Source organism: Psammomys obesus, unplaced genomic scaffold, assembly GCF_907164565.1.
Source record: "Psammomys obesus unplaced genomic scaffold, mPsaObe1.curated_primary_1811, whole genome shotgun sequence".
NCBI lineage: Eukaryota > Metazoa > Chordata > Mammalia > Rodentia > Muridae > Psammomys > Psammomys obesus.
The window spans coordinates 8,540,616-8,555,498 of NW_026585691.1; the positions used below are offsets into that span (position 1 = coordinate 8,540,616).

Genomic DNA, 14,883 nt, shown 5'->3' on the forward strand with positions numbered 1-14,883 from the left:
GGGGGGGGGGGGGGGGGGGGGGGGGGGGGGGGGGGGGATGGCAGCAGGCTGAACTCTAGCGATCATACAGGACACGTGCCGGCACACAGGCCTGCGCACCGTGTGCACGCCTGGCTCACGCAGGCCACAAGACAGCGCACAGGCCCACCCCAGAGCAAAGAGGAGCAGATTCCAGCTCTCTCTAGTCTTCCCACTTGATAAAATGGGAGGGTTTTTCAGTTGTAATTAGTAAACTAGTAGGTTATAAAGTCTGTTGATTAGACAGGGACTAGCATTTTAACGACAGAGAGCACACACACAAAATCAAAGTATGAACACGTACTGTGATGCTTTTATATTAGATATTTACATATTTGTATGGATGGATGTGTCATTAGGTTGCATGGATGATGCCTTTATTTTACGCGCCGTGGTCAAAACCACTTAAAAGTCACTGAAGTCGCTACGTGTTCTTGTATCAGCATCATCCCAAAAGAGGTTTAAGGGCTTAAACTAAAAACCAAATAAATTAGGTAACAGCCATTGCTGTGTGGAAGAAAACAAGTAGCCATAACTGCAGTGCTCTTTTCATCCACAAGGTGGCAGTCATCTAATAGTTTTGAAGAATGTGCAACAACAGCTTGAGCCCCAGGGAGCAGACCACCACACTGGCCAGAAGGCCACAAACAACCAGCGGGTGGGCTGGTGCAGTGAGGTTCAACCCTGGCTCTTCGGTCACCAGTGTGAAAGTCTCCTGGAGCTGGAGAAGGCTAAGACTAGACCACCACAGAGATTTATTCCTTCAGGGAGTCCACAGAAAAGCTGAGGAAGCTCCGTAGGCTCAGGCTAGGGTAGGAAGACCCAGGAGGGGGCACTCCAGCATTGTCTCCAACACAGAGCCAAACCCCAGCCATGTGTATCACAGTCCCCTTGGGAGAAAAGAACTGTGAGACATGGGCCCTGCTCAGGTTTGGGCAGCAATGGTGAGTGACACTGAGAGATCGCACAGGAGCAATCACACACAGAAAGAATGGAATGGGAGGCTCTCTGGATACAGTGGTTTGATACACTGCAGAAGAGCGCGCGCGGAACTTCTCCAGGGCTCAATTTCCTCCTTACAACACAGGGGAGATATTAAAATGTACTTCACCTGAGAATCAGATGATGCCCAAAAATAATGAGCACAAAGAATTCAATCAAATATACAGCCAAAATTTCCTTCTTGGCATCCCCACAACACCATACGTGCCTTTCTGAATACCTAACACACACGCCCCTACCCCACCCAGCTGGGTTCCACCACTTCCTAACACCAGTAAGTGTCCTCCTGAGAGTACTCAGCACAGACATACAGAAGAGAACAGCTAGCACAAGCTGAGCATGCCCAATTGAAAAGCCCAAAATGCAGGGCAGGACAGATTGCTCAGCAGAGGTTGAGAGCACTGGCTGCTCTTCCAAAGGTTCAGCTCCCAGCACCCACATGGCAGCTCACAATCATCTGTAACTCCAGTTCCAGAGGACCTGATGCCCCCTTCTGGCATCCCTGGGCACCAGGCTCACATGTGATATACCTATATACATGCAGGCAAAATAATTATTCATATATATATATATATATATATATATATATATATATATATCCTTTTTTAAAAAGTTTAAAACTGAAATGCTCCAAAATACAAAACTAAAAGACATTATGGATTGCAGATTTTTTTTGGATTGGAAATGACAAACAAGTAAATTCTCCACAAATATTCCAAGATCCCTGAAATCAGAAATACTTTTAGTACCAAGCAAGACAGATAAGACACCACCGAATGTCTAAGAACAACTTGCCCTGAACCAAAAGTAAGCCAGACAGCCTGGAAAGAGAGGGGGATCGGCAGGAGTGAGGAGATAAAGCAGGGTGGCGGGGTGAAGGGGATCAAGAGGCTCGGGATTCATATATGAATGTCAGTGAGACCCACCGTCATATACAATCCATTATCTGCTAATAATAAAAGTAAGCAAATAGCATTTCAACCTGCCAGTGCTCCCTCTAAGTAGTTAAGCAGGATCTAGAAAATGAACTCAGCCTTGCTTCCTAAGGAGCACCATCATCAGGACTTCCGTGTCTCACACCACAGGCAGAAGGCAGTCACCTGGCCTCACCCAATCTCTGTGGCCTTCTGCTTCTCTATCTGCATAGGGGATCTTCATGTTTCCTTCTTTCCTAGAGCTTCCAGCCCCAAAATTTTTATACAAATGGCCATATGGGTCCCTGTGCAGGGTCACAGTGACACCGTGGCTTTGAAGTTAAAACAGACAAGGTATTTGTTGTGTTCTGGCAAATGTCTGAGCCCTTCCATCCATCTGCTATAAAAATGAAAATAATATTTTTTTTCTTAGTAACAAGAGCTGTGATGTCAGCGTACCAGTTTGTTTTCTTGGACTCATGTATCATGTAACCCTGAGGCAGGGGGAATTCGTTATCAGGGCCTTTTCAAAAGTGTTCTGGAAATCTGTAAGAAATATCCATTGTTCTTTAATGGGTTCAGCACTGACTCGGGGGAAACGTTCCTTTGATCATCAAAGAAATTAAAATTTACTGCTGGTGGTTTGGTTTTGTTTTTAGAGAAAACTTGTTTTCCTGTAAAATCTGTGAGCTCTTCACATGGGGGGTGGTGAGAAAGAGAGAGAGAAATATGTATTAAATGTCCAGGACCTAGATGCCTCCGCTATCCATTTCATTCATTATCTCATTTATCATTAAGCTACTAATGTTTTGTGGAGAGAGATGCTGAGAAAATTGAGACGGCTTGTTCACAGTCATTCAGCTGGCACAGGCTAGAATCACAGCCAGGTGCCGTGGCTCACACCTGTAATCCTAGCACTCAGGAGCGTGGGGCAGGAGAACTGGTGAGAGAGAGCAGAGACAGAGAAAGACAGGGACAAAGAGACAGAAAGAGAGAGAGATGGGTAGTCGTGGAGCTGCAGAGCCTCCAACACCTAACACCCCCATGAACTTTTCTCTTCCCAGGTCAAGAATGTAAAACTGGCATTCTTTGCTCTGTTGTTCTTACATATAAAACCGAACATGACTTAGAGCATGCAAGCTGACTCAGCAGGTGAGGAGCTTGGCGCACAAGCCGGACAATCCGAGTGTGGTCACCAAACCCATGTAAAGGCGGGAGAAAACCAGCTCCAAAAAGTTGCCCCCTGAGCTCCATACATTCACCCTGGCGCTTGTACCTTCACATACACGTCACACACCCACGGACAGATAAATGACAAAAAATATGTTTTCAGTATCTCAGCATTCAAAAACTTCTAAGACTTGGGGACTGAACCAAGTCTAGGCAAGCACTCTACCAATAAGCCACAGGCCCAGTCCCTAAGGACATCTTTTGGTCTATTTTACTGTGGCTATCCAATTCTTATCTACCACAATAGTAGTCAAAAGATAACGGTCAGGACTGGAGGGATGGCTCAGTAGTTGAGAGCACCTGCTGCTCAATCATGAGGACCAAAGTGTGGATCCTAGCACCAGCAGCAGGCAGCTCACAATGCCTGCAACTCCAGCTCCAAAAGATCCAACTCCCCCTTCTGGCCTCCACAGGTAGCAGAATATACAAGTGTGCAAACACTGAGACACATACACATGGAAGCATGCACACACACATAAGCAAAATAAATCTTAAAAAAAAAAAAAAAGGTTGTTAAAAGAACCTAGTCATTGGCTGCCATCTTGTTCTAGGGATAATGGAAGGCACAGATGTGGAAGACATGTCTGGACACAGATGGACCTAACAACATGTTTGCTTCACTTCATAAAGGGTGGCTCAACTTTTCAGGCAGAAAACTTTGGATCAAACCAGAACATGGCCCAATTAAAGGTGTGTCTGTTTCACTTTGGTTGTCGGTGGGAGTTTTGTGTCATAGGATGCCAGCTGCATGGAGTCACTAGAGCATGGAGACTAAGACAAGCCCCAAAGCTTCCCTCCCTAACCCTGCCCGAGGATTAACCCGCAGAAGTTACCTCATCTTGCATTTTCGAGGCCGCCAGTCTGGCCTTTTCTGCCTCCAGGCTTTTCTCCTTCAATTGAGTCTGCATTTCCGCAAGCTCCCGGCGGTTCTTCTCCTTATACTCACCCAGCTGCTTCTGCAGCTCCAAAGAGGATGTGCGGGAGGCCTCAGCAATGTCGGCCATCTAGAGGAAGCAGTGTGGTATGAAGTGGCCCTGCAATGCTCCTTCTGCAGCCCATTCCAGCAAGGAAAACGTCTCCTCTCATCACTAACTTTAAAGCCTCTACTGAGGCTGCCAAGTACCAGGCCCTGGGCTGGGTGGTCGGGCTAACCCTGCCTTGGGAACAACCATGGAGGAGTGAACAAAGAGGCTGGACACAGTTCTGCGATCAGAAAATTGCTTTTCACTGACCAGTACATGACTAGGGCTTGTCCTTAGGCACGAAGGGCCTTGGCACTGTCCTTTCTGAACACACTGAAATCATATCTAGCTTCCAAAAGCATTGCCAGAGTTAAGACAATACCCAGGAAGAATTCTAGTTAAAGCTAAAGAAGTCACTATCAAAATGCCTGGCACAGGGAAGGGATCAGAAAAATGGCAGCCTCCTGTGTGCATTTCTGGATGGCAGGGAGCCCCATGACCATGTGCCTTTCCCTGTGAGTGTTTTGGGGCAGAGGTGAGCTGAGGGGCAGCTGTTTCAAGGTTTTGAAACTGCCTTTAGCACTCCTGGCTATGTCAGAAAGATGGGAAAATGCAGGCTCTGCCCAGAGGCCTCAACTCCAGCTCAGGGAACACTGGTTAAGTGTGTGTCCACACCAGGCCATCTCTGCTTATCGTTAGTAAGTGACCAGGTGCCCAGGGCCCTGAGGGTTTTGGTGTTTACTTTTTAGATAAGTTTCTCTGCATCTGGACCTTTCAGCAAGTCCAAAGAATAGCTGCAGGGAATCTGTGCTTGCGGTGAGGGGGTGGGGGGTGGGGGTTTCCTGAGCCTCTACAGGAGAAAGTGCAGGGTTCTCCTGGGCCTGACTGATCCTTGCTCTGCCTCCAGCCCCTCACCTCCTTCTGCAGCTTCTCAATGGTCTTGTCCAGGTGCCACCGCTCACTCTCCATCTCGTTCTTCAACTTTCTCAGCTGCTCCTTCTGCTCAGTCTCGGCCTGGAGTTTCTCTAACAGCTCCTTCTGCTCCTGGGAGGTTTGGCTCAGCTCTCTCTGCAGATGGTAGGAAAAATACGGCAGTGTCACTCACCTACCTAGTCGCCCTCTGCCACAGGTGGCAAGGGGAGTTTCACAGCCACACCAGAAAAGCAACGAAACCTGCTACCTCTATGCAAAAGGGAAAGAAGGAAATCAGGGACTGAAAAGGCCAACTGACTTCTCCAGCAACCTCCATAGGAGCAGAGGTGGAAGGACCTGGTTTGGAAGCAAAGCAAGCAGCCCAGAGCAGCTGGGGGGATTTAGGCTAGACTCCTAAACCTGAATGTTTGGTCTCAGAACAGAACAGGGATACCGTGGACCAACCTAACCATCTCAGCAAGCACCCTGCCCGCTGAGCTCAATCTCTAGCCTAGTGCAGGAACTTCATTTTTTGAAATTAGTTCATTTGTTTGTTTATTTATTTTGAGACAGAGTTTATCTGTGTAGCCCTGGAACTCACAGAGATGGCCTGCCTCGACCTCCTTAAGTGCTGGGATTAAAGGCGTGCTCCAACACCGCCTGTACAGGAACTCTTGAGGTCTGCCTGGTCTCTTCCCCTTGTAAGAGGCTGCATAGAACAATGGTGACATTTGGACAGTGCTTAACAGTTTATAATCTAATGTCACATGCAGTAACTTAGGCAGCTTTTTATTATTTTTTTTAATTATTATTTTTGAGATGGAATCTTTGTAGCCCAGGGTGTTCTGGAACTCACTTTGTAGCCCAGGGTGCCCTCAAACTCAAGAGATCCATCTGCCTCTGCCTCCCTAGTGCTGGAAATAAAGGCATAAACCACCACCACCCAGCTCCTCCTGCACCTTGAAGCTACTCCTAAGTCATCCCATGCTCTCTTGGGTTTGCAGAGTATGCTACAGGTATACTTGCGGAGCACACAGCGTGGGAGTGAAAAACTCCTGGGGAGGTCTCCTGACCCTCAACTCTTACTGGGGATGCTGTGCTTTGGGAAGCAGCAAACATTGCCATGCTGCTAAAGTTCACCTCTACAGAGAAGCTAGGGCAACAAAAGCTGTTGGGGAAAGAGAGGAAAGAAAGATACTCAAAAGGTGTGATGGTTTGAATAGGAATGCCCCCCCCCCATGGCCTCATGTATTTGAATGCTTGATACATAGGGAGTGGCATTATTGGGAGGTGTGGCCTCGTTGGAGTAGGTGTGGCCTCGTTGGAAGAAGTGTTTCACTATAGGGCTGGGCTTTGAGGTCTCAGATGCTCAAGCTACACCCAGTGTAGCACACAGTCTCCTTCTGCTGCCTGAGGCTCAAGATGTGGAACTCTTGGCTCCTTCAGCACCAAGTCTGCCTGCAAGCTGCCATGTCTCGTGCCATGATGATAATGGACTAAAGTTCTGAAACTGTAAGCCAGGTCCGATTAAATGTTTTCCTTTATAAGAGTTTCCATGGTTATGGTGTCTCTTCATAGCAATAGAACCTTAACTGAGACAGAAGGCCTGTGTGGGGGCAATCAGCCCACTACAGCTACAGTTGAACACACACCACAGGCAGGGTCAAACCCTGGGATTTCTGTTTAGAATCTATTTTCTGGTCTTGAGGAGAAGAGGGGAGGAGTTGCTACCACTCAGTGAAGTTGATGCCATCATGTGGGGAAACTCTAAGGGACTAGATCTCAAAAATGTGAATGTCTGCTACCCTGCCCCCGTGGTGGTGGCGGCTGCACATGCTTTTAATTCAAGCACTGGGGAGGCAGAGGCAGATAAATCTCTGAGTTCGAGGCCAGTCTGGTCTACAAAGTTAGTTCCCAGGACAGCCAGGGTTACCCAGAGAAACCCTGTCTCTAAAAACAAAAAAGAGGTGGAAAGCAATAGAGGAAGACTCCCCTATGTCAACATCTGGCTTCCACAGATACCTGTGTGGTCCAACTCTTCATCATCCCTGATTTGTGACCCTGGGACCACAGGGGCATGCGCACACACACTTTCAAAGGTCCCAAGCTTGCTTCTTTTTCAGGGAATTTGAGACATGTTTTTTTTGTAGCTGTAGAAAATCCCTCTCTCAATCCCTTCCTCTCGTCCCTCTCTCTCTCTCTCTCTCTCTCTCTCTCTCTCTCTCTCTCTTTGTGGGGGCATTTCTGCTGGGGATCAAATCCAGGGTTCTGTGCATGATAGCAAGTTTCTATACCACTAAGCTACATCCTCAGACTCTAGAACATATGTTTTAGATAACTAAAGGGGCAGAACATTTTTCTAGGTGGCATTTCTAAATTGTGGGACATTTTAAGATTATCTGGTACAACTCTCAAATTCAAGTTATCTGTTCCAAAAACTGTCACTCCACTAAAAAGGGCTAGAATTTGCATTCTATGTAAGGGTACCCACTGCTGTTTTTTGAATCTGAGGTAGTGAGATAAGTCTGACTTATCTTTTTTAATATTTTTTTATCCTTAGAGGAAGGCTCTCAGTGCTCATCCCTCCCCACACAGCCACCCCCCACAGGCTTTGTGTATTGAGACAGAATAAGGGAAAGCCCTGTTGCTTCTAACAGCTGGTCCATAGTTATTGTGCTCCAAGGCCTCTGAGAAGCCACCTTCCTCTTGTTTATTGTCCCCAGGAGCTTGGTGAACCTTGGTTACTGACTTTAGTCATACAGTCAAATACTCTGCATCCAGTAACAGGTACTGGTCCCCTCGCTCCGGGTCCCCTTGTACATCCACCAGCTCTATGTCTTAGAATCACTTACCTGGTTAGTAGTGAGTTTGTATCATTAGCCTCAGAGACATCATCTCTGTAGCTACAACGTACCTCACTCAACATTGCTCCCCAGATGGTTAAGGCTACAAAGGGGACCCGGGGAGCGGGCTCAGCATGAAGACCTAAGCCACGATCCCCAGCACCCAAGTAAAAGCCCAGTGCTGTGATGTCTGTGTGGGAATTCTGCTCGATGCCTCCTTCCTCCATCTAGAGCTTAGAACCATGGCTCCAAATTTGACTCATTTCCTACAATGGGTCCCCACTGTGAAACTTCAACAGCCTGCTTCAGCCAGCCCTTCATCCCTCACCTTCTCCAAAACTCACCCCAAGGATATTTGGGCAACATTTTAAAACCTAAGAATGGAAGCTAGAATGAAGACACCCCTGGATCACACTGAGGCCGCTGTGCGAAATTCAATTTACAGCTTTAGCGCTGGCTTTGACTACAGAGGACCTCAAATAATCTCCCTCATATCCAAACTGGAAAAAATCTCATTTTCCACGAACCTCCTGGTTTTGAAGAGAGATAGCTATCTGGTCTCAAGGAAATGACTTCTTCCTGCTCCTTTTAATAGCCGCCTTGAGAGACTGCACAGTGTGCAGCGTGTTTGCCCAGAGGAGAAGGGAAATTGGCTTCTGTAGAGAGGCCCCACGCCGCCTTGGGGACAGGTCCTGCCAGCCTTCACATACAATCTGTATTTTATCTCAGCAAAACTGCGGAGAACTTTCACATCAAGGCCTTCTCAACCTTGGCACAGTGACATAGGCCAGAAAACACAGGGCTGGCCTGTGTTTTCTAGGATGCTAGTCAGCAATCCTGACCTCCATTCACCAGACCTGCAGCATCTCCCAGTGTGGCAGTTAAAGCATCTCCAGATATCACCAACTGGCTCCTACTTCTGAGTCACCAGTCTAGGTGGATAGTATGAAGCTCAGGGTGGCTATGTAGGTGAAAGGCATTCCCTAGAAGGACAGGCCCAGTGGCCGTTTCTACCTACATGGATGAGGAAGGCAAGACTGAGGGCTTACCTGAGCTTGCTCCAGGTCCCTCTCCAGCGCCCTTTTGGCACATGTGGCTTCCTTTTCTTCGTTTCTGGCATGCACAAGGGCTTCCTCTAGTTGCTGTACTTCACTCTACAGTGAAATAGATAGGTCAAAGGACATAAGCACACACTCTGATGTTCTCTGATGCCTGGTGTGTCCAAGGACAAAAGACAGCCATGATTGTAGCGTGCTTGTCACAGGTTCTTGGGTGTGTGCCCTTTAGAGTCCCCATCTTTATCCACAGGTGACCTTCTGGATTGCCTTCATCTTCTTGTTTTCTTTAATACAAATACCCAAGCTTTAGCCCTAGACATTCAGAAACTTCAGGACAGGGATAGACGGGGCAAGGCATTGCTGTAGAAGGTGTGCAGGGGATCTGATGGGTGCCCAGGGGGTTCCCCTTTTATTCAGCTGCTCTTTCTTATCACCTCTTTCCCTAACTGCTTCCTACTTCCAAAGCTCCGGCAAACCAGATAACTGGTTTGCTAAAATCTCCAAAAATATCAGCTATGTGTTAGAGAAATAATGTGTTCAGTGACTCAGCCTAATAGTGGTGTGAAGATGGCTGCTCCGGGTGTTTGGAGGTCCCCCATGGGGCCTCAGAAAGATGAGTACATCTGATGCTGGACTCACTAATGATTGTGAGACCCAGGCCTGTGTTTCTCCCCATTTTCACCACCCCTGCCTCCAGGCCTCCTGTTTCCACCATTCTTAGAGCTGTTTGCCATTTACCTTGACATCTTAAGTAAATCTTGATGGTCCCTTCCCACCTCTGAAATCATTTTCAGGAAAGAGGGCTGCAAGCTGCCAAACCCCAGCCAAGGCCCAGGGAGCCTCACCTCACACTTTCGGAGCATCTCCTTTGCATGGGCCTCGTCATCCTTCACATCCTCCACCTGCCTCTGCAGCTGGGCCACCCTGCGCTCCAGCTCTGCAACCCTTTCCTGCAGCTTCTCATTCTCCTCCTTCAGCACTCTCTCACGCAGGTCGGCCCCTGCTTGGCTCTGCTCTGCTGAGCTGCTCCGGCTGGCCAGGACCTCAACATTCTGAGAACAAAGAGAACAAAGGAATGAGTATCCACAGCTGGTCCCTAACTCATGGAGGAAACCGGCCTCCAAAAAGTACACTGCAGCTGGAACCTCCTGGCAGACGTCTGATACCCCATCAACAGGGACATGGGGCAGGATGATTAGGATACCTGATGAGTTTGAGGATAGGCTAGCCAAGTTAGGCAGAGCCACTGTCTCAAAATTAAAGATTTTTAAAAAGCTGGGATGTAGATTTGTGGCAGTGGACTTGCCTAGCATGTTTGAGGGACTCAATTATTTATATTATTATTATTATTATTATTATTATTATTATTATTATTATTCCTTCTCCTCCTCCTTCTTCCTTTATTCCAAGACACAGCCCTGGCTGTCCTGGAACTTAACTTGTTGAACAGGCTGGCCTTAAACACACATATATCCTCTTGCCTCTGACTCTTAAGTGCTGAAATTAAAAGCATGTGCCACCACCACCCAGCTGAGGTATTCATTTCAACACCCAGTATTAAAATAATAATAATAGTAATAATAATGTTAAATTTCAGAGGAAGAAGATAGGCCACTTGCTGTTACCTGCTTCTTTTTTTAAAAGATTTATTTATTATTTTTACAACATTCTGCCTGCACCCCGGATCTTAGTACAGATGGTTATGAGCCACCATGTAGTTGCTGGGAACTGAACTCAGAACCTTTGGAAGAACAGCCAGTGTTCTTAACCTCTGAGCCATCTCTCCAGCCCTGTCACCTGCTCTTAAGTAAGGTGTGGGCCAGGGTAGAGATATGTAGCTGTGCTTGGCTCTTTTTATGAGCTCTCCACTTTCTAAGGAACTTAGGAGCTATTTTCATCCCACCTTAAAGATGAAAAAAAATGGGTAGGCTGTGGGCACAGCAGCCCTGTTAGTAAAATGCTTGCCTAGCATACATGAAGCCCTGCATTTGATCCCTAGCATGACATACACCAGGGAAGGTAGCGCACTTTCCAGCACTAAGGTGGTACAAGCAGGGGGAAGAGGAGGTCAGATCATCCTCAGCTACATAACCACTTTGAGGCTAGCCTGGGCTACATGTGACCTTGTCACAAACAAAACAAGCAAGCAAGCAAACAAATGAACACAGCACCCTTTTACAAAAGGAATCATAGACCAAACCAATTAAAGCTCAAAGGAATGCATATCTGTGATCTTGGTTTAGACAAAGATTCTTCAGCTACAATACCAAAAGCACAGATGACAAAAGAACAGACAGACTTCCGTGTGTATGAATGTAAGTCGGCATGTATTATATGTACCATAATACATGTGTGAAGTACCTAAGGCAGCCAGAAAAGGGCATTGTTACAGGTGAGAGCTGGAGTTACAGGTGCTTGTGAGCTTGAAATTCACTATGAGAGAAGTCACACACTTTTACAACACCGGGAATACCACCAGGATAAAAAGGTGGCCCACGGAAAAAAGGGAAATATTTACAAATCAGATCATACTAAAAAGATTCCTCACCTTCATAATAAAAAGGTAAACCACTTTTTTTTTTTTTAAACAGGGTCTCTCACATAGTTCTGACTACCCTGAAATTCACTATGTAGACCAAGCTGGCCTCAGACTCACAGAGATCCACCTGCCTCTGCCTTCCAAGTGTTTAAATTAAAGACACATACCCAGTAAACCATCTACTCTTGATGAGGGCAAAGGATATGAATGGATTTGTTTCCAAAGAAGACAGAGAAATAAACACATGAATGCGCAATACTATTAGTTACTAGGGAAGGGCAAATCGAAACCACCGTTGACACATGCTAGAAAAGATACGGAAAACTAAACCCTCATGAATTGCTGAGAAAATATAAAAATGTGTAGCCGTGCAGGAAAGTTGTCAGCTCTACAAAGAGATGTTAAACCAAGTTTCCCTTGACCAGCAACTTCACTCTTTTCTATATACCTAACAGAAATTAAAACTTCCACTTATATCATATATATATATACACACATATGCATATATATGTATGTATACACACATACACATATGTTCAAGGCATCACATTCATAGTATCCTAAAAGTGGAAACAACTTAGATTCCCACAGATGGCTGGCTGGGTAAATAAAATGTGGTACATTCTTACAATGAAAGGAAATAAACGACTCGTGTAGACTACAACAGAAAACATGATGCTAAGTGAAAGAGGCATTTCATGAAAGCTCCTATATTAATGCTGAAGGAAATGTCTAGAAGAGTAACTCTAAAGATAGAGAAGCTAACTTAATTGTTGGCCAGGGATACAGGAAGGGGTGTGGGGAAGGGGTGGGGAGGGTCTGCAAGTGGGTGCCTATTTTCAACTGACACCGAATGAAGACATTGTAGTGTTGACTACAGTAATGGCCACATAATCCTGGAATACACTATGAAGAGTGAAGCTGTGTATTCTGTGACTTATATGGATTAATGTAGCTGTCTTTATTTCCTTTTCCTTTTCTCTTCTTTTTTCTTTAGATTGATTGACACAGAGAAAACCTAGAGAGCAGAGTAGGTAAGATGGGCAAAGATAGTTTGTTTAGCCCTGAGCACAGGTCTAGTTGTTTTTAAAGATTTATTTTTTATTTAATGCGCATGAGTGTTTGTCTCTGTACCACATGCGTGCAATACTTGAAGATGCCAGCAGAGGGCGATGAATTCCTTATAGGTGACTGATCTGCCATGGGGGTAGTGGGAACCAAATTTGGTCCTCTGCAGGAACAGCAAGCTCCTTAACTTCTGAGCTGTCTCTTCTTCCCAGGGCACAAGGATTTGCACAAGTGTTAGTTAAGAAAAAAGGGAGCCCTGAAGCATACTAAACCGCTCAGTGAAAGAAAAAACACGTATGTGGCCATAGGTTCTCACTCCCCCAAAGTCTCTGGAAAAGGAAAGATGCTGAAAACCAGACCGGATTTAAGCTTGGTTTGGGCCTAACTCATAACCTGTCTTGCTAGGAAAGGGCACTTGGTCTGTAAGTTCCAAGCTGAAGGGTCACTCCAGCCCAAGCCTCAACAGTGGCACAGGCTGTGTTTGGCTCTACGGGAGCAAGTGTATATCCCAACACTTAGTGCTGTTTTGATTATTTGCAATGTGCTAATTTGCCTTCCTCTGTGTTCACAGTGTGGTAAACCACATTGCGTTTACAAATAGTTTAGCATTTAACATAAGCCTTTGTTGGCAAATCTCTCTAGAAACCTTCTCTGGCCCCCGTTCTCCTACCCCCATTCACTATTTTATAAAAAGACCATAAAACAAACTTCCTCTTTCCTGGAACCATACCTAATTCAACAAGAGCCCTGGCATCTAAGAACAAACAAAGCCCACACCCTTTTGTTCAAGGCAAGTGCCACATGAAAGTCTTTCTACAAAAGATCCCAAGCAAAGAAAATTAGTGTCGAAAAGCTCTGCAGGGCCTCCCAGCTCCCCAATGCCGTGATTCCCACATCATCCTTTCCAGATTCACAGTGATGTCCTGGTCTGGTTCATGGGGCAAAGCTATCGGGGCTGGCAAAGCTCTACTGATCCAGACGGTCCCTGTGCAGACACAGAAGCCGTGTTTACAGTGTTGGGGCTACGTCTGTGACTCGCTGACCCGACGTCCCTGATGATGTAGCAAGATTAGAAAGACCACACCATCAGAAAGTATACCATAGGCTCTTCAGGCTTCTGATTTACCACTTAGCATTTTACCATCATTCACTCCCCCGGCAGTCAGTTAACAAAAGTCAACTCCAATTCCCTGCCGTTCGGGCAGCGACAAATCCCTATGCTATACCACAACCACAAAGCAAACAGGCTTTTATCTACTATTGTTTTCCAAGCCTGGACCATGACGGAAAGGTGTAGGTAAGATTCAGGCAGCCAAGGTCAAGTTTTGGTAGCATTGGTTACAGTGTGTGGAAGAGTCAAAAAACATGGCTGGTGGGGTTAAAGCTGGCAAGAAGGTGCAGACGGCAACGTGGTAGTCATTACGGCATTTCTTTGGCACATCAACTTCTCTCCTACACATGGGCAATTTCTTCTCCTCACAGCCTATACATGAGCAAAACAGTACAACAGCGAGGCTAAGGGCCAGGTGTGGTGGTGCATACCTTTAGTCCTAGCACTTGGGGAAACAAGCAGATCTCTGTGAGTTTGAGGCCAGCCTGGTCCACAGAGTCCCAGGCCAGTCAGGGTTACAAAGTGAGACTGAGTAAAACAGAAGAAAAACAAAAGCAAAATGAGGTGCTCTACCACAAAAGCCTACTAAGTGTCATTTGGTACTGTCAGTTCAATGGAGCTGTGCGCCTGGCAAATGAAGGAATGAGGGGGGAAAGCAAGCAAGGGGCAGGATAGTCCCCCTGGGCCTTTCTGTGTGCCAGATGGTTACTGCCTACTTGGCCTCCCTCTGAACTGGTGGTGCCGACTACTGTGAGGAAGGGAACTGGGGCCATGGGAAAGTGGAGGCAAGTTTATCCACTGCGAACACTTTTAACACCTGAATTCCGGACCGCAGAAATCCAACAGGGGTTCACATTTTTACAGTAAGTGTGCATTTTCTTTTCATTCAGCCATTTTGGCCACGGGCACCTGGTGGACAATCAGGCACGTTCTTGCCTCCTCCAGACTCTGGAAACCCTTCCCCAGCCTATTCCCAGGCCCTTCTGCTCAGCAGAGCTGAGCCGGAGCCCAGCAGCAGCTGTACAAACAAAGCACGCGAAGCTACCTCACGCTGGCTTACGTGTGAAGCAATTCCCTGCCAGGCGCAGGCAGCCCAGCACCCAGCAACTGCATGAGCGGTCCCCAGCACTCACAGCAACCGCCAATGGGAGAAGCCCATTGTGGCGTGGGTGTGTTCCTGTACTCAGGTTAGTGCAGACAGAGTCCTTCGAGGTTTCTCAACCTGT

The 14,883-nt window shown here is 46.7% G+C and overlaps 1 protein-coding gene across 5 annotated transcripts in view; it reads right to left on the reverse strand.

The window, feature by feature from the left end:
- Positions 1-14,883, reverse strand: part of Cgnl1 (cingulin like 1) — a 148,796-nt gene that overhangs the window by 22,144 nt on the left and 111,769 nt on the right. For all 5 annotated transcript variants that reach the window (XM_055598179.1, XM_055598154.1, XM_055598171.1 and 2 more), the window contains exons 9-12: positions 9,785-9,991; positions 8,931-9,035; positions 5,042-5,194; positions 3,998-4,168 (exon numbers count right to left, since the gene is read on the reverse strand). In XM_055598179.1, the coding sequence (XP_055454154.1) occupies positions 3,998-4,168; positions 5,042-5,194; positions 8,931-9,035; positions 9,785-9,991 (636 nt within the window). The remainder of the gene's footprint in view (positions 1-3,997; positions 4,169-5,041; positions 5,195-8,930; positions 9,036-9,784; positions 9,992-14,883) is intronic.